The 22,015-nt window shown below is 43.5% G+C and overlaps 1 protein-coding gene and 1 long non-coding RNA gene across 3 annotated transcripts in view; both read right to left on the minus strand.

Moving 5' to 3' along the window:
- The window catches only part of LOC120539125, a 29,979-nt gene extending 15,117 nt beyond the window's left edge, over positions 1 to 14,862 (minus strand). The window contains exon 1 of the long non-coding RNA XR_005635558.1: positions 14,738 to 14,862. This is a non-coding gene — a long non-coding RNA (uncharacterized LOC120539125). The remainder of the gene's footprint in view (positions 1 to 14,737) is intronic.
- LOC120539124 (zinc-alpha-2-glycoprotein-like) overlaps positions 1 to 21,431 on the minus strand; it is a 117,257-nt gene extending 95,826 nt beyond the window's left edge. The window contains exon 1 of one of the 2 annotated variants that reach the window (XM_039768918.1): positions 21,219 to 21,431. In XM_039768918.1, coding sequence (XP_039624852.1) covers positions 21,219 to 21,273 — 55 coding nt within the window. In that variant the 5' untranslated portion in view covers positions 21,274 to 21,431. The remainder of the gene's footprint in view (positions 1 to 21,218) is intronic. The other variant, XM_039768916.1, reaches the window with a different exon arrangement.
- Positions 21,432 to 22,015: the final 584 nt, after the last annotated feature.

Here is a 22,015-nt window from a genome sequence, read left to right on the forward strand (position 1 = left end):
TTGGTCCCTGAAGGAAATGGGAAATCCACCTTGAAGGGCCGCCTATGCCGCCGTCCTGTGTGGTTAAAAGACTATGAGACGGGATCGTAACGCAAGACAAACAGATTAGTCTGTTGTTTTCTTTTGATGTGTTATTTCCGTTTGTTAACGGCAAGTTTTGGACACGGGGGGGAGTTAGATATTTAAGAAAGGGGGAGATGTTATGTTGTGGTATCAATGTTATTTAATTTGGGCAGTAGGGGGCACTGTATAAATACTGTATATATATATAAATAGAACTGGAAGAGTTCCCGGAAGGAGATTGTATGAGAGAGGCTTTTCTATAATAAAGAAGGATTTGAAGACTTCTTTGTGTACTAATCAATATATAACAAGTGTATTCATTAGATGAACGGTAAAAAAGTAAGAGCGAGGGGAGGATGACTTATTGAGGCATGCAAGCAAAACCACAATAGCACGCGGGCTCGATGTACGAAAAATATATCTTTTCAAGTTCTATTTACTCCATATGTGTCAAACTCAAGGCCCGCAGGCAACATCCGGCCCGGCGTGTAATTATATCCGGCCCGCGAGATCATTTTATATACTGTATTATTGTTATTAATGGCCCGGGGATATGAAGCACTGCTAACATAATAAACTACAGATCCCATAATACAGCGCTTCAGCTGCCTTGCGGAACACTTACCGCGTCACCGCCGTCTCTTCAGTCGTTTCCTTACTTTGCGAAGGAAGCAGCTATCTCAGAGCTTCTGCACCGTTTTATAAACGAACGATATATAAGAAAGTCCTTTTTCCTTGCTTCGCCAACGAAGCAGCCTTTTTATTTAATCCACGGGTTCTCCGCTGTTTCATTGTTCATTTATTACGATTTTTATAGTTATTGTGTAGGTTTTATTTAATCCACGGGTTCTCTTCTGTGTTCACTGCGGTGTCTTCTTTCATTTACGAGCTTCGCCAAGGAAGCAGCTTTCTCACAGCTTCTGCACTGTTTTAAAACGAACGACATGTAAGAAAGTCCTTTTTCCTTGCTTCACCAACGAAGCAACCTTTTTATTTAATTCACGGGTTCTCTTCTATTTTATTGTTCATTTGTTACGATTGTTACAGTTATTGTGTAGGTTTTATTTAATCCACGGGTTCTCTTCTGTGTACACTGCGGTGTCTTCTTTCGTTTACGACCTTCGCCAAGGAAGCAAAAACTTACAACCACCGAAACTTTGTAACGGCACAAGACTTCAGGTCACATCTCTACAAAACAACCTAATTGAAGCAACTATATTTACTGGCAGTGCCTCAGGTGACACAGTTTTTATTCCTCGCATCCCCGTTATACCATCTAATCTCCCATTTCAATTCAAACGCGTTCAATTTCCAGTAAGGCTCTGCTTCGCAATGACAATTAATAAGTCTCAGGGACAAACACTACAAAAGGTTGGCATTGATTTGAGGGGGATTGCTTTTCACATGGCCAACTGTATGTTGCATGCTCAAGAGTGAGCTCAGCACACAGCTTAGTCATATTACAACCAGAGGGCCGAACTGACAACGTGGTATACAGAGAGATCCTTAACAATTAATTTTTTACATATTTTCGTTCAGTCTAAAATGTTTACTTTTTATTAATAAAAATATTCAGACAGTATTTCACAGTGAAGCCTTGGTATTTTGCTAGTATACATATACATATATATATACATATATACATATACATATATAGCAAAATCCCCGCGCTTTGCAGCAGAGAAGTAGTGTGTTAAAGAAGTAATGAAAAAGAAAAGGAAACATTTTAATAACGTAAGATGATTGTTAATGTAATTGTTTTGTCATTGTCATGAGTGTTGCTGGCATATATCTATATATATATATATATACATACATATCTACATATATAGACACACATTTACATACACCTATATCTATCTATCTATATATGTATATCTATATCTATATACATATATATGTATATACAGTATATATATGTATATATATATATCTATATATATATATCTATATACATATCTCCTTTGGGGTGCGAGGAGCTGTTGCTGGGGGTGCCAGAATCCATCGAGGAAGAAAAATTTAAAACATTATTTGTACAAAATCTTAATTTATCTATCCATTCCTAAATAATTAAATGGGCAGGCTATTTCGTATCAGTGCAATATGCTGCTTGTTAAAACGGATGACTCCTAATCTTACGTGCACTTAGTGCTGCGTGGGTATTATGAACTATCATATTTGTTCAAGTTCTATTTAAATTTGAAATATAAGTAATTTTTATTTGGTCGACAGAAATATGTTTAGTAGGAATGAAAGTTAAATTTAATCATCATTGCATAAATTTTTCTTCACCATAGAAATTTAAAGACTAGATCCAACTTCCATTCCTACCAAAGATATTTCTGGTGACTAAATAGAACCTACTTATATCCAAATTCGAGCTATTGAGCTGTCGGCTGCCTGCCTGAGTCACCGTCGCTTCCCTGTTACTTTTTTACCGCTCATTTAATCTTGGCAAGTCGCGAAATATTATAACATGGAAGGAGGATTACACCGAGTATGGCTTTACCAAAACAATTATTGATGTCGAATAAAGTATCTATGATTCCTAAAGCTTAAATTGGTGATCTTGTTTTCTGCATTAACCTCATATTTTTTCATACTTATTCCCAAACTAAGGGGTTGCGAGGGTAAAATGAATCGTTAAGCGCTGATATATATATATATATATTGAATATATTGAAATAGTTTTACTATCAAATAATGCAAACAGTACGCGGCACGTGCTTCGCCCTAATTCTGGGCTCTTTAGGCAGTACACACTCACTGCACCCACTCTCGCGAATCGAACCTAAGATGTCAGTGCTAAAGGCGAAGCCTCTCATGTTGCGCTATGGTGTGTGGGTCGTTTATTTGACAGTATAAAGATCGGTGAGTATATATATATATATATATATATATATATATATATATACTAGTAAAATACCAAGGCTTCGGAGAAGTAGTGTGTTAAAGAAGGTATGAAAAGAAAAGGAAAAATTTTTAAAATAACGTAACATGATTGTTAATGTAATTGTTTTGTCATTGATATGAGTGTTGTTCCCATATCTATATATATATATATATATATATATATATATATATATATGTAGAAGTATATAGAAGAATATAGAAGTAGTGTGTTAAAGAAGGAAAGAGAAACAAAAGGAAACATTTTGAAAATAACGTAACATGATTGTCAATGTAATTGTTTTATCACTGTTATGAATGTCGCTGTGATATATATATATATAGCAAAATACCTGCGCTTCGCAGCAATGTCGTGTGTTAAAGAAGTTATGAAAAAGAAAAGGAAACATTTGAAAAATAATGTAACATGATTGTGAAAGTAATTGTTTTGTGTATTTGGCCGCAGCGTCACAAAGTTGTTTTCGTCTAGCTGCATTAGAAAATGTACCACAACATCTGACGCCTCCTTTTTACTGTTTTCTCACAGCTTGGATTGCTGCTGTCATAATGGGTTTGAGTCTACATATATAGCAAAATCCCCGCACTTTGCAGCAGAGAAGTAGTGTGTTAAAGAAGTAATGAAAAAGAAAAGGAAACATTTTAATAATAACGGATGATGATTGTTAATGTAATTGTTTTGTCATTGTCATGAGTGTTGCTGGCATATATCTATATATATATATATATATATATATATATATACATACATATCTACATATATAGACACACATTTACATACACCTATATCTATCTATCTATATATGTATATCTATATCTATCTTATATATCTATCTATATGTATATATCCATCTACCTATATAATCTATATATCTATATCTATCTATCTATATATGTATATCTATATCTATATACATATATATGTATATACAGTATATATATGTATATATATATGGTAGGCATTCGTCCATCTCGAAAGATGATGTTTGCGCTCTGGAATGATCTTCAGTTGTGTTTTTGGGAGCAGCGTCTGGAGTGACTCAGCAGTCCGATCCTAGATCGACAGTCTCTTCTACAGTGGCTGCAGGTGAAGCTGGATGGGGGGCCCGAGTCCTGTTTCTGCTGTCTCATTTTTCTCCTTTGCCTTCTGGTTTCCATCTGTTGACTGCGATGTTGCTCACCCCTCTTGATGCCTTCATGGACAGTCTGGCGCCAGGCGCTCCGTCATCAGCAAGCTGTTCCCAACTGTCAGGGTCGATGCCAGTCAGCTTGAGATCGCGTTTACAGACATCTTTGAAGCGAAGATGTGGGCGACCAATGGGGCGGTGTCCTGCGGCCAATTCACCATACAGAATGTCTTTGGGTATGCGTCCATCTTGCATTCTATGCACGTGGCCCAGCCAACGTAAGCCGCCTTTGGCATAGAAGGAGGTGTATGCTCAGTGAGCTGGCTTGATCAAGCACGGCAGTGTTGGTGACTTTGTCTTGCCACGTGATGTTAAGGATGCGTCGGAGGCAGCGAAGATGGAAGCTCTCGAGGCGGTCTTCCTGCCGGGCGTAGGTGGTCCAGGCCTCACTGCCATACAACAGAGTGCTGAGAACGCATGCATGATATACCTTAAATTTGGTATTCTGTGTTAGATGGTTATTGGACCACACACGTTTGCTCAGCCTGGCCATGACGCTGGCTGCTTTGGCGAGCCTCTTGTCAGGTTGCTGGTAATAGTGGAGCCCAGGTATATGTATTTATTGGTGGTCTCCAGCACTTCATTGTCGATGGTGATAGAGGGTGGAGCAGAGATGTCTTGACCCATGATGTTGGTCTTCTTGATGCTGATTGTCAATCCGAATTCCCTGCATGCCTGGGCAAAGCGGTCCATTAGCTGCTGGAGGTGTTCCTCTGTATGTGACATTAGGGCAGCGTCATCAGCAAACAGCATGTCCCTGACAAGGACAGTGCGAATCTTGGTCTTTGCTCTTAGCAGGGCCATATTCAGCAGCTTTCCGTCACTCCTAGTGTGTAGGTAAACACCTCGCAGAGCCCTTGAAAGCAAAGTTTAGCAGCATTGAGAAGAAAATGTTGAATAAAGTAGGTGCTAGGACGCAGCCCTGCTTGACGCCACTTTTGATTGTGAAGGGTTCTGAACTGTCCCCGTCGTAACTGACCACTCCCTGCGTGTTGTCGTGGAAAGAGGTTATAATGCTGAGCAGCTGAGGTGGACAGCCGATCTTCTTTAGTAACCGAAACAGGCCGCTCCTGCTTACAAGGTCGAACGCTTTAGTCAGATCTATGAAGGCGATGAATAATGGCATCTGCTGTTCTCTGCACTTCTCTTGAAGCTGGCGTACTGAGAAGATCATGTCAACTGTGGATCTTTCTGGCCTAAAGCCGCATTGTGACTCGGGATACACACGATTCGCGAGGATCTGAAGGCGTTCCAAAATCACGCGGGCAAAGGCTTTGCCCACCGTGCTCAGCAGTGAGATACCCCTGTAGTTGTTGCAGTCGCCAAGGTCTCCCTTGTTCTTATACAGAGTGACAATCTTGGCGTTGCGCATGTCCTGTGGAACTTTGCCTTCCCTCCAACACATACAGAGGAGCTCATGGAGTGGTCTGAGAAGAGCTGGTTTTCCGCATTTGATAATCTCTGTCGGAATACCATCATCACCCGGTGATTTTCCACTTTTCAAGCAATCAATGGCTTTGCTGAGTTCATCCATGGTAGGTTCGGTGTCCAGCTCCTGCAGAACTGACAAGTCTTCTATGGCGTCCATCGCTGTCTGAGTGACAGAGTTTTCTTTGGAGTACAGTTCCAGGTAGTGCTCCACCCACCTTCCCATTTGTTTGTCTTTGTCTGTGATGGTCTCGCCTGATTTGGACTTTAAGGGTGCAGTCTTCTTTATTGGTTTGCCTGTTGCTTGCTTGATGCCCTCGTACATGTTTCTTGTGTCGCCAGTGTCTGACGCTTGCTGGATGCTGATTGCCAGCTGGAGCCAGTAGTCGTTTGCGCAGCAACGAGCAGCCTGTTGGGCTTTTCTTCGGGCAGCCTTCAAGTCTTGGAAGTTGTGCTGACTTGGGTCGTGTTTATAGTTAATCAGTGCCCTTCTCTTAGCGTCAATGACGGGCTCGAGCTCTGCAGCATTGGCCTCGAACCAGTCAGTGTTCTTGTGCTCCTTTTTGCCATACGTCAGGATGGCAGCTCTGTAGATGGTGTTCCGGAGTGAGTTCCACCTGTCCTCTGCATTTGGCTCTTGGTCACAATTCTGCAGTTCCCCCAGTTGTTCTATAAATTCCTTGTTCTTGATTAGGTCGGTGGTCCGGCAGGTGTTGATTTTTGGCTGACATTTCTTTTTGGAGAGGTGGAGCCTCTTGGGGCGTAACTTAATCCTTGAGGCAACGAGGGAGTGATCTGTATCGCAATCAGCGCTATGGTAAGCTCTGGTGTTGTGGACGCTGTTCAGAGATTTACGCCTGGTGATGATCAAGTCCAGCTGATGCCAATGTTTTGATCTTGGGTGTCTCCAGGATGTCTTGTGACATGCCTTGTTCTGGAAGTAGGTGTTTGTCACACGTAGGCTGTGATAGCAGCAGAGTTCGAGTAATCTCTGGCCATTTTCGTTCATTTTCCCTATGCCATGGTGACCTAGCACACTTGGCCAGGATTCGTGGTCAGAGCCGACCCGGGCATTGAAATCTCCCAAAAGGTAGAGGTGTTCTGAAGTAGGGACTGCGGCAACAGCACTGTTTAGTAGCTCATAGAACTGATCTTTAGTTTCGGTGCTGGCTTGCATGGTTGGTGCATAGGCATTGATCAGATTTACATAGCCTGTACTTGTGAGAAGGCGAAGTGTCATTATCCTTTCTGTGCCCGGTTTGCATGGCTCAATCATATCTAATAGAGAGTTGTTTATTGCAAAGCCCACACCATGTTCTCTGACTTCGTCATCTTTCTTTCCCTGCCAGAAGAATGTGTATTCTTTCTCCTTTATGCTTCCAGAGTCCGGCAGTCGTGTTTCCTGGAGGGCTGCGATGTCAATGTGCAGCCTTGCCAGCTCATTATTGATGACTGCTGTTTTGCGAGCATCACTTATGTCCTGTACACTATCAGACAGGCCTGGTGTCATTGTTCTTACGTTCCAAGTTCCAATTCTCAAGTGTCGTTCTTTCTGTTTGTAGTTTAATTTTGTTTTTATTGTTTGGCTTGGTGCTTACTTTACAGTCTGCTTGTTGGCCATATTAATGTCCTGAGCCCTACGCACCCAGTAGGGCAGACAGACTGTGACGAGACAACACCTTATTGACTGGGGGCTGCCCAGTTTGAGGTGGGCGGTAGCTGTCCAATGAGATATGGTAGTCTCTCCCACCGACGAAAGCAACCCCTGGTGCCAGCTCTACGTCAATCGAGCAGGTGGCTTATAACCGGTAAACTGCTGCCTTCCGTGTTTTGTCGACGCTGAATAGCGAAGCTGGAGTGTCCTCTCCAGGGCGCAAGCCTGGGCAGCATGTTGAGGAGAGACTGATGTTGCCCATGTACCAGTTCCCCTCTCTCCACACATCGGATGTTTACAAGGGAAAGGCATAACCTACAGTGGTGTGAAAAACTATTTGCCCCCTTCCTGATTTCTTATTATTTTGCATGTTTGTCACACAAAATGTTTCTGATCATCAAACACATTTAACCATTAGTCAAATATAACACAAGTAAACACAAAATGCAGTTTTTAAATGATGGTTTTTATTATTTAGGGAGAAAAAAAAATCCAAACCTACATGGCCCTGTGTGAAAAAGTAATTGCCCCCTTGTTAAAAAATAACCTAACTGTGGTGTATCACACCTGAGTTCAATTTCCGTAGCCAGCCCCAGGCCTGATTACTGCCACACCTGTTTCAATCAAGAAATCACTTCAATAGGAGCTGCCAGACACAAAGAAGTAGACCAAAAGCACCTCAAAAGCTAGACATCATGCCAAGATCCAAAGAAATTCAGGAACAAATGAGAACAGAAACAGAAGTAATTGAGATCTATCAGTCTGGTAAAGGTTATAAAGCCATTTCTAAAGCTTTGGGACTCCAGCGAACCACAGTGAGAGCCATTATCCACAAATGGCAAAAACATGGAACAGTGGTGAACCTTCCCAGGAGTGGCCGCCGACCAAAATTACCCCAAGAGCGCAGAGACGACTCATCCGAGAGGTCACAAAAGACCCCAGGACAACGTCTAAAGAACTGCAGGCCTCACTTGCCTCAATTAAGGTCAGTGTTCACGACTCCACCATAAGAAAGAGACTGGGCAAAAACGGCCTGCATGGCAGATTTCCAAGACGCAAACCACTGTTAAGCAAAAAGAACATTAGGGCTCGTCTCAATTTTGCTAAGAAACATCTCAATGATTGCCAAGACTTCTGGGAAAATACCTTGTGGACTATTGAGACAAAAGTTGAACTTTTTGGAAGGCAAATGTCCCGTTACATCTGGCGTAAAAGGAACACAGCATTTCAGAAAAAGAACATCATACCAACAGTAAAATATGGTGGTGGTAGTGTGATGGTCTGGGGTTGTTTTGCTGCTTCAGGACCTGGAAGGCTTGCTGTGATAGATGGAACCATGAATTCTACTGTCTACCAAAAAATCCTGAAGGAGAATGTCCAGCTATCTGTTCGTCAACTCAAGCTGAAGCAATCTTGGGTGCTGCAACAGGACAATGACCCAAAACACACCAGCAAATCCACCTCTGAATGGCTGAAGAAAAACAAAATGAAGACTTTGGAGTGGCCTAGTCAAAGTCCTGACCTGAATCCAATTGAGATGCTATGGCATGACCTTAAAAAGGCGGTTCATGCTAGAAAACCCTCAAATAAAGCTGAATTACAACAATTCTGCAAAGATGAGTGGGCCAAAATTCCTTCAGAGCGCTGTAAAAGACTCATTGCAAGTTATCACAAATGCTTGATTGCAGTTATTGCTGCTAAGGGTGGCCCAACCAGTTATTAGGTTCAGGGGGCAATTACTTTTTCACACAGGGTCATGTAGGTTTGGATTTTATTTTCTCCCTAAATAATAAAAACCATCATTTAAAAACTGCATTTTGTGTTTACTTGTGTTATATTTGACTAATGGTTAAATGTGTTTGATGATCAGAAACATTTTGTGTGACAAACATGCAAAAGAATAAGAATTCAGGAAGGGGGCAAATAGTTTTTCACACCACTGTATACATCTTGGCATCCAAGGTGTCGCAGGAGTTGCCAGAAAGCTATGGGACAAGCAGATAGCAAACTGCCTTAGGGACTCCGACTCCTGATTTGTCTTCGGGGTTTACTCCCCTAGCCTTCCCCATGAATGGGTCTAGCCACAAGGCAGTGGAGGTTTGGGATCAGAGTTTTCCTTCTCCTAGATGAGTAGCCTTACAAGGCTGACGAGCCCCATCTGCCCGAAGCAACTGGTTTTGAGGCGCCAGTGGACCGCCTTCCATCCCTTCTCCTGTTGGTTTAAAACGGGTTTCGCCGGACTCATTAATGAGCCGCTCGTGAAGGCCAGGAGCTGGATTTGATTGTCAGAGGCGCTGGGAGACGCTAGCTATTTGGAGTATTTCTTGAGAACTGGGAGCTTATCCCCAGTTCCACTCCAGCAGTAACAACCCTTGAAACCCTATATCTATATCTATATACATATCTCCTTTGGGGTGCGAGGAGCTGTTGCTGGGGGTGCCAGAATCCATCGAGGAAGAAAAATTTAAAACATTATTTGTACAAAATCTTAATTTATCTATCCATTCCTAAATAATTAAATGGGCAGGCTATTTCGTATCAGTGCAATATGCTGCTTGTTAAAACGGATGACTCCTAATCTTACGTGCACTTAGTGCTGCGTGGGTATTATGAACTATCATATTTGTTCAAGTTCTATTTAAATTTGAAATATAAGTAATTTTTATTTGGTCGACAGAAATATGTTTAGTAGGAATGAAAGTTAAATTTAATCATCATTGCATAAATTGAAATTTAAAGACTAGATCCAACTTCCATTCTTACCAAAGATATTTCTGGTGACTAAATAGAACCTACTTATATCCAAATTCGAGCTATTGAGCTGTCGGCTGCCTGCCTGAGTCACCGTCGCTTCCCTGTTACTTTTTTACCGTTCATTTAATCTTGGCTAGTCGCGGAAATATTATAACATGGAAGGAGGATTACACCGAGTATGGCTTTACCAAAACAATTATTGATGTCGAATAAAGTATCTATGATTCCTAAAGCTTAAATTGGTGATCTTGTTTTCTGCGTTAACCTCATATTTTTTCATACTTATTCCCAAACTAAGGGGTTGCGAGGGTAAAATGAATCGTTAAGCGCTGATATATATATATATATATATATATATATCTATATATATATTGAATATATTGAAATAGTTTTACTATCAAAGAAAAGGAAACATTTGAAAAATAATGTAACATGATTGTGAAAGTAATTGTTTTGTGTATTTGGCGGCAGCGTCACGAAGTTGTTTTCGTCTAGTTGCATTAGAAAATGTACCACGACATCTGACGCCTCATTTTTACTGTTTTCTCACAGCTTGGATTGCTGCTGTCATAATGGGTTTGAGTCTACATATATATATATATATATATATACACATACATATCTTCATATCTATATACATATGTATATACATTAGATATCTACATATACATTACATTTTCTATGTGAACGTTCAAATTTCTGCCTCTGGTAATGTGCCTTACTGGTATTACCAACAATTAAAGAAAATTTGTTTTGTGTCCTCTGCAGTGTTAAGAGAGAAAGGCTTTGGTTTGGGATAAAATGAAAAAAGGTGTAAAGAAAGGAAAGTTGCCTTTTTCTTTTATATAGTATAGAGAGATGTGTTTGGTGACGTTATGATTGCCTTTTGGGGACAGTCGCGGTGGGTCTTGTGTAGACTGGTGAGACATCCCTGCCATTAATCGGCTGTGATGGCACTGTCAGTCCTCCACTCGTGTGCGTGTCTTCATAATCCGAGCTAAGGACCTCATAATCGTATACGTGCAAAAGAAAGTGTGAATCACCTTAATATTATTTTGCCATGGTGTAGAAAAGGGGTCCCGTGTTTGCACTTGTCTGGGCTATAGCTCAAGGGGAGGATGAAAAAAAAATTAAAAGTGCTCACTTTGACTTAAGGCAGAAGTGAGTGTCAGCGTCTCAAATCCCGGCACAGCTATGCGCACGCGCCGGCTGCTCGACTTTTGCTGGGCAGGAGACCCCAGTTTTTGTACACACGTTCCACAAATGAGACACACGGGTTTACCGGCAATGTCAGTAAACATATACTCAGCCTCCCATCGGTTTTTAAAGGCTCTATGTTCAGAATCACCTTTTCTCTTTGGCATCATGTGGGTTAGCTTGGCAATAACTTGTAGCATCATAAGCTAGACTTGATTAACGTGGTAAGTGTTTCGGCAAGGCAGCTGAAGCGCTGGATTATGGGATCTGTAGTTTGTGTTACCAGCGCTTCATATCCCCGGGCCATTAATAACAATAATACAGTATATAAAATGATCTCGCGGGCCGGATATAATTACACGCTGGGCCGGATGTGGCCCTTGAGTTTGACTCATATGGACTAAATAGAACTTGAAAAGAAATATTTTTTGGAATGGTGATCGCGCAAGTCAGATCTAGTTGACGCTCACTACAGTACATCGAGCCCGCGTGCTATTGTGGTTTTGCTTGTGTGCTTCAGTAAGTTACCGTCCCCTCGCTCTTACTTTTTTACCGTTCATCTAATGAATACACTGAGTATGGCTTTACCAAAACAATCATTGATCGCGAATAAAGTATCCATTATTCATGAAGCTTCAATAGGTGATCTGTCTTTCTGCGTTAACCGAATGTGTTTTCATACGTCTCAAACTAAGGGGATGCGAGCTTAAATTAAATCGAGAAGCGCACGTACATACTTAGTGCATCCCCTCTCGGGAATCGAACCTCGGACGTGGGCGCTACTGGCGAAGGCTCTACTATTGCACCACGGCGTGTGGTTTATCTATTTGAGCGTAGCAGTGTAATTCGGTTTTTGTTCAACACTCTTTGGAACTGTTGCTTTTTGTCTGCGCACTGCGGCAGTTCATGTGAGCCGCAGAATATGGTTTTATATGTCACTCGCTCTCTTCTAATTGTTTCTCTGCCTTCTTAATTATATAATGCATGTTTTCTTCAGCGCGTTTTGTAGCTCTTCCTGGTTTTCTACGTAATGCGTGATTACGTGAGAGGCGTGATGATGTCACATGAAACTCCGCCCCCTCGAGCTGAACTCCATTACAGTAAATGGAGAAAAATAGCTTCTAGTTATGACCATTATGCGTAGAATTTCGAAATGAAACCTGCCCAACTTTTGTAAGGAAGCTGTAAGGAATGAGCCTGCCAAATTTCAGCCTTCTACCCACATGGGAAGCTGGAGAATTAGTGATGAGTCAGTCAGTCAGTCAGTGAGTGAGTGAGTGAGTGAGTCAGTGAGGGCTTTGCCTTTTATTAGTATAGATATATAACTTTTGAGAATGCAACGTATAGTTTTGTCCAGGAGGAAAGCAATGTTGCCTCAAATCAATGGCAACCTTTTGTAGGGTTTGTCCGTGAGACTTATTGTCATCGCGAAGCAGAGCCTTACTGGAAATTTGAGGCATTTCAATTGAAATGGGAGATCAGAGGGTATAACGGTGATGCCAGGAATACATTCAGAGTGTGGCGTTCTGCTGTTTTTTTGTGTAGTTGCCTTCACACAGCCTCTTTGCTGCTTTATAAACGAACGCCATATAAAGCCATCACCTTGTCAATTGTGTAATGCGTTTCTTGAACAGGTTTGATGCATGGAACTGATCACTCGTACTGCGTTCAGTAAGTTCTCGTGAGCTGCTATCTTGTGTGATGTTGCGATGTCTACGGCTTAATTTTATGTTATCTAAGACCCGGCACTTAAAAGTTTCTGGCTGCACTCCGGTTGTAATATGACGAAGCTGTGCGAGCTCACTTTTGAGAATGCAAGTATAGTTGTCAAGGAGAAAAGCAATCTTGCCTGAAATCAATGGCATCGTTTTGTAGGATCTGTCCCTGAGACTTATTACTTGTCATCGCGCAGCTGAGCCTTACTGGAAATTGGAGGCATCTGAATTGAAATGGGAGATCAGAGGGTATAAAGGGGACGCGAGGAATACATTGAGTGTGGAGAATCTCTAGAGACAGCGTGTGTATTAACTTGTGGATTTTTCTGTTAGTATTTGGTGGCAGTGTGATTAAGTTGCTTCGGAAGATGGCGTTAGCCGCGGAGCTCAGCTCAGAGCGAAATGAGGTAAATGGGAGGGGAGATGATGACGTGACTCCCCCACCCACGTTAACTGTCAATCCCCCACAAACACAGTCTGTCTGAATTTGCATAAGCACACCCCTTCACCTGCAATTTTAACTTAGTTACAAAGTGATCAAAACTCTCGTTTATATCCTGCGTCCTCTCATTAAACTTGTATCCCGCATTACCCGTGGGCATGAGAAACACCAGCGGCAGCCTGTCTATTAACTTTTAATTTAAAGTTTAGGTTTACACCGTGCTTTCTTTCCAAAGTAGCAGCACTCATGAATATGGTTGTATATGTCACTCGCTCGGTTCTTATTGTTTTGCTGCCTTCTCAATTATATAATGCATGTTTTCTTCAGTGCGTTTTTGAGCCCTTCCTGGTTTTCTACGTAGTGTGTTGACAGTCAGTTCACGTGATTACGTGGGAGGCGTGATGATGTCACACGAAACTCCGCCCCCCCCACGGCTTTCCAGCTCATTTCCATTACAGTTCATGCAGAAAAATAGCTTCCAGTTATGACCATTACGCGTAGAATTTCGAAATGAAACCTGCCCAGCTTTTGTAAGGAAGCTCTAAGGAATAAGCCTGCCAAATTTCAGCCTTCTACCTACACGGGAAGTTGGAGAATTAGTGATGAGTCAGTGAGTGAGTGAGTCAGTGAGGGCTTTGCCTTTTATTAGTATAGATAATCTGTACCAAAAATTCCAACCATCAGTTTTCATATAATTGGTATGACCATTAATATTTTGTCTTGTTTACTTGTACACAAAAGCCTATAAGAATATCACCAGTATGCTCAGCTAAAACAACAGCTAAAGGATTTACAGTTACAGTAATTGCTAAAGTATTAGATGAATCTGACTGTTTTTAAGTGTGCAGCTCAGTTTCCTGGCAACCATTCCCTAAAATAATAAACTCCATGGAGAAGGTAGTCCGGCAAAGACTCTTAACAGCATCCAGTTGCTAACAGACGTCAGTTTTAACATCTGCGTGAGTGTGTCAAGCAGTAGTCAATCAATGTGGTCGAACTGTTGAAGATGTGAACTTTAAACTATTCCGAAATTTCATATTTGAGCTTTACACCCAGCTACTCAATTTTTAGGAAAGGAAAATATGAAACACTGCCAAATGTGTATAATTTGCTTTGCTGGGGTAAAGAAAACTTCAATAAAATGAATTAATCAGAGCACTCAGAAGTACAGTATGGCTCTCATACTTTTCTTTTGTTTTAGCCTAACCATTTTTTTCAGTATTTAATTCATATTACAAATTAATTCTTTTTAGAACATTAATTTCTCTCCCACATGAAACCATTTTATGAATTTACAATAAAATACAGATCATTTGTAGAGAATAAACATTCCTAATATTTCACATGTTGCATTTCTAAGTTTCTTGGACTATCTGTTTAAAACTCCTACCTTTTTTATTCAAGGGCACAATGAGTTTTCTTGGCAGGCTGGAATGACTCACGTGGCAGGAGTAGTGATGTTTATGATAATCTCTACTATGCACATTCACAACCTTGCTGAAGCTGTAGGTGTTATCATCATTCAGTAGCAGGTTGTATTGTATTTCTACATAGGCAAATGTGTCTTCTTTCAAAATAAAATCATAAGATTTTATGTTGTCTGCTCTCTTTCATCATTAAAATATGCAATTTGCACACGTATATACCACAAGGGGTTACCCCAGCTGAGTTACTCTACTTTTATCAAATATCCCACCTACATCAAGCCAAATGCAGTGAAATACTCATTACCATTGGATAGCATCGTTACACAGAAAACTTGAGTTAGATTTGACTTTATTGAGAACTTGTTTAATGAAGGACTCAAGGCTACACTTTATTTGTAAGTACTACTTAGTATGGCTTTGAATCATCGGCGCATACAGTTTTAAAGTTTAAGTGTCATGGGTTCAATTAGCATACACAGAGGCTGTCTGCTGCACATTCTCCTTATGTTAATTTTCTGAATAGCGCTCTTTCAATGTCAACTTAGAGTACAACAAAAAATGTTTCTTACCTTCTTAATATACACATAAGTAATTGAAATGCTGTACTCCTGTTTCTCAAACTTTCACACAAGGAAGATTGAATATTGCTGTATCACGCAGATCACGTCTCTGTGTCGCGAAGGGGTAGGCAGTGCCATGCAGTATTTAAATCCTGTTTCTAATCATGCTGGCTTCACCCCCAGTTCCCCCTACTAACGCTACCCCATGGGAAAAAGACAAATAAGCACAATTACAAAAAGGAAATAAAATCAAACAGTGGCCACACGGTCAGAGTGGTTGAATAGAAATGTGGTTAGAAACAGGGTAAAAAGTCTCACGAGGCTATATTGCTCCACACAGTGGATGGTAAAGGTGGGGATCAGATTAGACCATAAACAAGACTCATATGCTCACAAGTTGGCGACAGCCTCCTGAGACTCTAAAGTGCCTGACAAATACTGGCTTAGATTTATGTGTCTGTATGACTAGCTCTGCACTCAGGGCTATCAAGAAAGGCATTGTCCTCACTCACGTAACCCAGCACTGGAAAAAGCTGGTGTGAAAATGTATTGTATTGGGATACCTATGTAATGGAAAGATCAACCCCCCCAAGACTTGCTACAGTGCCACAGGTTTGGAGCATTAGGGGGTGCATGGAGAGTGGCTGAGCCCTCCTCTGAAGCGCTGCCACCATACCTGGAAGTGCGGCTAGAAGATTGCCCTGAGGAAGATGCTTGTGTGGGGGAGACTGCCAAGGTTAATTAGCCCATGCCAAACCAGCAATCAGCACACAGAAAACAAAAGGGGCGCATTCAGTGCTGAGACCCTCTTTATCCCATAGGGAGATCCAAACTCTCATTGCACCCCAGAGAAAAAAAAAAAAGGGACACGTAAGAAAAAGCAGGTCTCCTGACACTGTAGCATGTGAGTCAGGCAGAGGAATAAGCTGAGCTTAGCTGGGTGTAGAGCAGAGCACTCCATCCTGTCCTGCACCAGTGGAGGGGGTGTTGTGCTACGAATGCCGCTGACCGGGTCATGGCTGGAGACGTTGTCCATACAAGGAACACAGGAGACAATACTGGCACAATGTCTCCTTGCCACTCTGTTGTTTCTGTTTTTCAGGGCAAAGGTAGGGACTGGTCAACCATGGACTCTCCTGGAGGAAGACAACCCTCGCAGGACTGAACACTTCACTCCACAGAGCTCAGCTGAGGGAGGGGCAGTGTAACGGATGGCCAGGAATCTTATCAAGCTGGGATGTCTCCAAAACATAAGGGCCAAGAGAAGGAGCTTGCACGGGGCAACACCACCCCCAGAATGACAGAGTGCAGCACCCTGACTTGCTACAGTGCCATGGGTTTGGAGCATGGAAGCTCAGCCCTGTTGTGGCTCATGGGCGCTGCCAGCGCGCACATGGAGAGTGGCTGAGCCATCCTCTACAGGGCTGCCACCACACCCAGAAGTGTGGCCGGAAGGAGATTGTGGAACACCTGGCGCACTTCTGGGAACCCTATAAAAGGAGCCACCTACCACTACTCTGGGTGCCATAGTCGGGAGGAAGGGAGACTAAGCTTGCCAGGAGGAGTGGAGGGGGATTGGACAGAAACAGAGGAAAGAAAAGAAAAGAAAGTATTATGTTTGTGCTTTGGAACTGTGTTTACTAGTGGGAAATGGGAAAGAAAAACTAAAAGCAGGTGTGCAGAACTTATGTCCTGCATCTGTCTATGTTGGGTCTGGACAGCAGGAGCACCCTCTGAAGGCCACAGTATGCATGTACTTAGTTTATTCCAGATGTGAAATGCAAGAAAAAGGCAACAACAACAAACAATATATAAATAAATAACACAAGACTCCCCAGGAGGATGGATGGACATCTCAGAAGAAGGAGAGGGAGATTACTTACCCGGATGGGAAGCCCAGGCAGATGGACTGGTGTCCAGGCCGGATATATTTGGAGTATCTTCCCTGACTGGGATAAAGGGGGACAGGAAAGGACTGTCGCTGGGGGCTATTTATTCCCCAAGGACACCTAGATAGAAGCAGCCCTGCATATTGGTGCCTGGTCAGAAACCAGTAGGGCATCCTGGGAATTGTAGTCCGGTAACGCAACCCTGCTGAAGTCCGTTGGTGTGTCAAGAGTTATACTCCCTGCTATTGGGAACTTCTATATGACCCGGAAGTGCTTAAAACAAGCAAAAGCCCTAGGAACTGAAAGTACTTCCGGGTCCTCAATAAAACTTGACTGGAGGAGAGCAGTGTGGTAGAGAGAGGAGAGAAGAAGAGAGAAAGAGGTACACATTTGTGTAATAAATCCCCCTTTAATTTTAACCCAAGATTGTTTTGTGTTATCCTGTTTGGGGTTTGGGTGTCAAAGACGCCCTCTAGCATTCACAGCCTATTTTCAATAACAAAGCTTTTTAATTAGTTGCCAGAAACTGTAAGGCAATAGGAATGAAAAATAAATTATCCATCCATCCATTCTCTTCCGCTAATCCGAGGTCGGGTCGCGGGGGCAGCAGCTTAAGCAGAGAGGCCCAGACTTCCCTCTCCCCGCCACTTCTTCCAGCTCTTCCGGAGAATCCCAAAGGCGTTCCCAGGCCAGCCGGGAGACATAGTCCCTCCAGCGTGTCCTGGGTCTTCCCCGGGGCCTCCTCCCGGTTGGACGTGCCCGGAACACCTCACCAGGGAGGCGTCCAGGAGGCATCCTGATCAGATGCCCGAGCCACCTCATCTGACTCCTCTCGATGCGGAGGAGCAGCGGCTCTACTCTGAGCCCCTCCCGGATGACTGAGCTTCTCACCCTATCTTTAAGGGAAAGCCCAGACACCCTGCGGAGGAAACTCATTTCAGCCGCTTGTATTCGCGATCTCGTTCTTTCGGTCACTACCCATAGCTCATGACCATAGGTGAGGGTAGGAAGGTAGATCGACTGGTAAATTGAGAGCTTTGCCTTACGGCTCAGCTCCTTTTTCACCACGACAGACCGATGCAGAGCCCGCATCACTGCGGATGCCGCACCGATCCGCCTGTCGATCTCACGCTCCATTCTTCCCTCACTCGTGAACAAGACCCCGAGATACTTGAACTCCTCCACTTGGGGCAGGATCTCTCCCCCAACCCTGAGAGGGCACTCCACCCTTTTCCGGCTGAGGACCATGCTCGGATTTGGAGGTGCTGATTCTCATCCCAGCCGCTTCACACTCAGCTGCGAACCGATCCAGAGAGCTGAAGATCACGGCCTGATGAAGCAAACAGGACAACATCATCTGCAAAAAGCAGTGACCCAATCCTGAGTCCACCAAACCGGACCCCTTCAACACCCTGGCTGCGCCTAGAAATTCTGTCCATAAAAGTTATGAACAGAATCGGTGACAAAGGGCAGCCCTGGCGGAGTCCAACTCTCACTGGAAACGGGCTCGACTTACTGCGTGCAATGCGGACCAAGCTCTGACACCGGTTGTACAGAGACCGAACAGCTCTTATCAGGGGGTCCGGTACCCCATACTCCCGAGCACCCCCACAGGATTCCCGAGGGACACGGTCGAATGCCTTTTCCAAGTCCACAAAACACATGTAGACCGGTCGGGCAAACTCCCATGCACCCTCCAGGACTCTGCTAAGGGTGAAGAGCTGGTCCACTGTTCCGCGACCAGGGCTAAAACCACACTGTTCCTCCTGAATCCGAGGTTCACTATCCGACGGACCCTCCTCTCCAGAACCCCGAATAGACTTTTCCAGGGAGGCTGAGGAGTGTGATCCCTCTATAGTTGGAACACACCCTCCGGTCCCCTTTTAAAGAGGGGACCACCACCCCGGTCTGCCAATCCAGAGGCACTGTCCCGATGTCCATGCGATGTTGCAGAGACGTGTCAACCAAGACAGTCCTACAACATCCAGAGCCTTAAGGAACTCGGGCGATCTCATCCACCCCGGGCCCTGCCACCAAGGAGTTTTTGACCACCTCGGTGACTTCAGTCCCAGAGATGGGAGAGCCCACCTCAGAGTCCCCAGGCTCTGCTTCCTCATGGAAGGCATGTTAGTGGGATTGAGGAGGTCTTGAAGTACTCCTCCCACCGACCCACAACGTCCGAGTCGAGGTCAGCAGCACCATCCCCACCATATACGGTGTTGACACTGCACTGCTTCCCTCCTGAGACGCCGGACGGTGGACCAGAATCTCCTCGAAGCCGTCCAAAGTCGCTCTCCATGGCCTCTCAAACTCCTCCCATGCCCGAGTTTTGCCTCAGCAACAACCGGCCGCGTTCCGCTTGGCCTGCGGTACCTATCAGCTGCCTCCAGAGACCCACAGGACAAAAAGTCCTATAGGACTCCTTCTTCAGCTTGACGGCATCCTCACCGCCGGTGTCCACCAACGGGTTCGGGATTGCCGCCACGACAGGCACCGACCACCTTGCGGCCACAGCTCCGGTCAGCCCCTCAACAATAGAGGCACGGAACATGGCCCATTCGACTCAATGTCCCCACCTCCCTCGGGGCGGGTTGAAGTTCTGCCGGAGGTGGGAGTTGAAGCTACTTCTGACAGGGGACTCTGCCAGCCGCTCCCAGCAGACCCTCACAACACGCTTGGGCCTACCAGGTCTGACCGCATCTTCCCCACCATCGAAGCCAAACTCACCACCAGGTGGTTATCAGTTGACAGCTCCGCCCCTCTCTTCCCCCGAGTGTCCAAGACATATGGCCGCAAGTCCGGCGACACACCACAAAGTCGATCATCGACCTGAGGCCTAGGGTGTCCTGGTGCCAAGTGCACATATGAACACCCTTATGCTTGAACATGGTGTTCGTTATGGACAATCCGTGACGAGCACAGAAGTCCAATAACAAAACACCGCTCGGGTTCAGATCGGGGCCATTCCTCCCAATCACGCCCTTCCAGGTCTCACTGTCATTGCCCACGAGCATTGAAGTCTCCCAGCAAAACGAGGGAATCCCCAGAAGGTATGCCCTCTAGCAACCCCTCCAGAGACTCCAAAAAGGGTGGATACTCCAAACTGCTGTTGGCGATACGCACAAACAACAGTCAGGACCCTTCCCCACCCGGCGGAGGGAGGCCACCCTCTCGCCCACCGGGTAAACCCCAATGCACAGGCTCCAAGTCGGGGCAATAAGTATGCCCACACCTGCTCGGCGCCTCTCACCGGGGGCAACTCCAGAGTAGTAGAGAGTCCAGCCCCTCTCAAGGAGATTGGTTCCAGAGTCCAAGCTGTGCGTCGAGGTGAGTCCGACTATATCTAGCCGGAACCTCTCGACCTCGCGCACTAGCTCAGGCTCCTTCCCCTTCAGAGAGGTGACATTCCACGTCCCAAGAGCTAGTTTCTGTAGCCGAGGATCAGACCGCCAAGGTCCCCGCCTTCGGCCACTACCCAACTCACATTGCACCCAAGATAAATTATGCATACAATTTATAATGAGAATCACAAAATATTCAATGTAAGCCTTTTGCTTGCACTTTACTCAGTAGTTTTTCAATATTAGGCTTTATAGAAATTAAAGACAGTCTCAAAGCTTTTTGTAATTGCAAATATTTTTTTTTTTGTTTTTATAGCACTAGGAGCAGAAAACACAGTTCTAAACAAGTATATTGAGTGAAAAGAAAGGAGTACTTTAAACAGTATGTTCAATAAAGTTACGTCACTTTGCCTGAATAGGCTTTCTTTAACTATTATTATTACTTACTGTAGATGAATACCAAATCACATTTTAGCAGCAAACAATGCAGGAATTTGAAAAATTTCAAATTGTTCCTAAACTTTTTCTTGCATTGAGGATATTTAATAAAAATAAGATCCCTGTTAACATCTTGACACTGTAATAAATAATGAAAGATAAAAACTTGCAAGTAATTTCAAGTGACAAAAAAATCTTAGTGAATTTAAAACTTACCAGCAAAAGATATTTGTAACCCACAGATTATTCCAAGTACTTTAAGCCAAAACATATCTGAAAATTATAGCAAAAAACTTCGAAAGTTCAGAAGATATAAAGCAACAAACAGTGGAGAATATCACATATGATAGTCCGCTTCCACAGTCAGCTTGTGCTTCAAGTGCTTTAGTTCCTCACCGAGCCAGTTCGATATGGGCAGGGACACAAATAAACTTTAATTATGACTTGACGTTATTCATTTCTAATGGTGACAGACACACAGAGGGAGATTCCTTAAGACTGCATATCAAGAATATCTAAAGGTCTTGTTTGTGAACATTCAATGCAGTGTTAAACAAAACAAACATTTTCTCAAGCCAAGCTCTGATGTTTTATTTAGTTTGAGTTCATTCTTCTGCTTTATGTCTTTCTAGACACCTTACCTGTGTTTGCTTTCCATCAGTACTTTGTTATAAATTTAACCCTTGACAGTAAGTGTCTCATGTGCACTTACTCTGTAGTTACTCAGTTATTACCAATATTATGTGTATTTTGTCATTATTAATGTATAGTTAGTGTGTACATCAAATACTTGTACAGTACAGGTAAGTAGACAATCAAGTACAGAATAGGAATAAGAAATGAGTCGTCACCTAACCCCTTAATTAAGTTATACAGTATTTTCACAGTAATCACACAGACGTACACTGCAGATATGCTGATGAAATTACTGTGTACGTTGTAGCTGGGAAAAAGAGGACACAGGACAAAGTCAGATGCTTGGGGTGCCACCTACGCAAAAATAAAATTAAAAG

This window comes from Polypterus senegalus, chromosome 11, assembly GCF_016835505.1.
Source record: "Polypterus senegalus isolate Bchr_013 chromosome 11, ASM1683550v1, whole genome shotgun sequence".
Taxonomy (NCBI): domain Eukaryota; kingdom Metazoa; phylum Chordata; class Cladistia; order Polypteriformes; family Polypteridae; genus Polypterus; species Polypterus senegalus.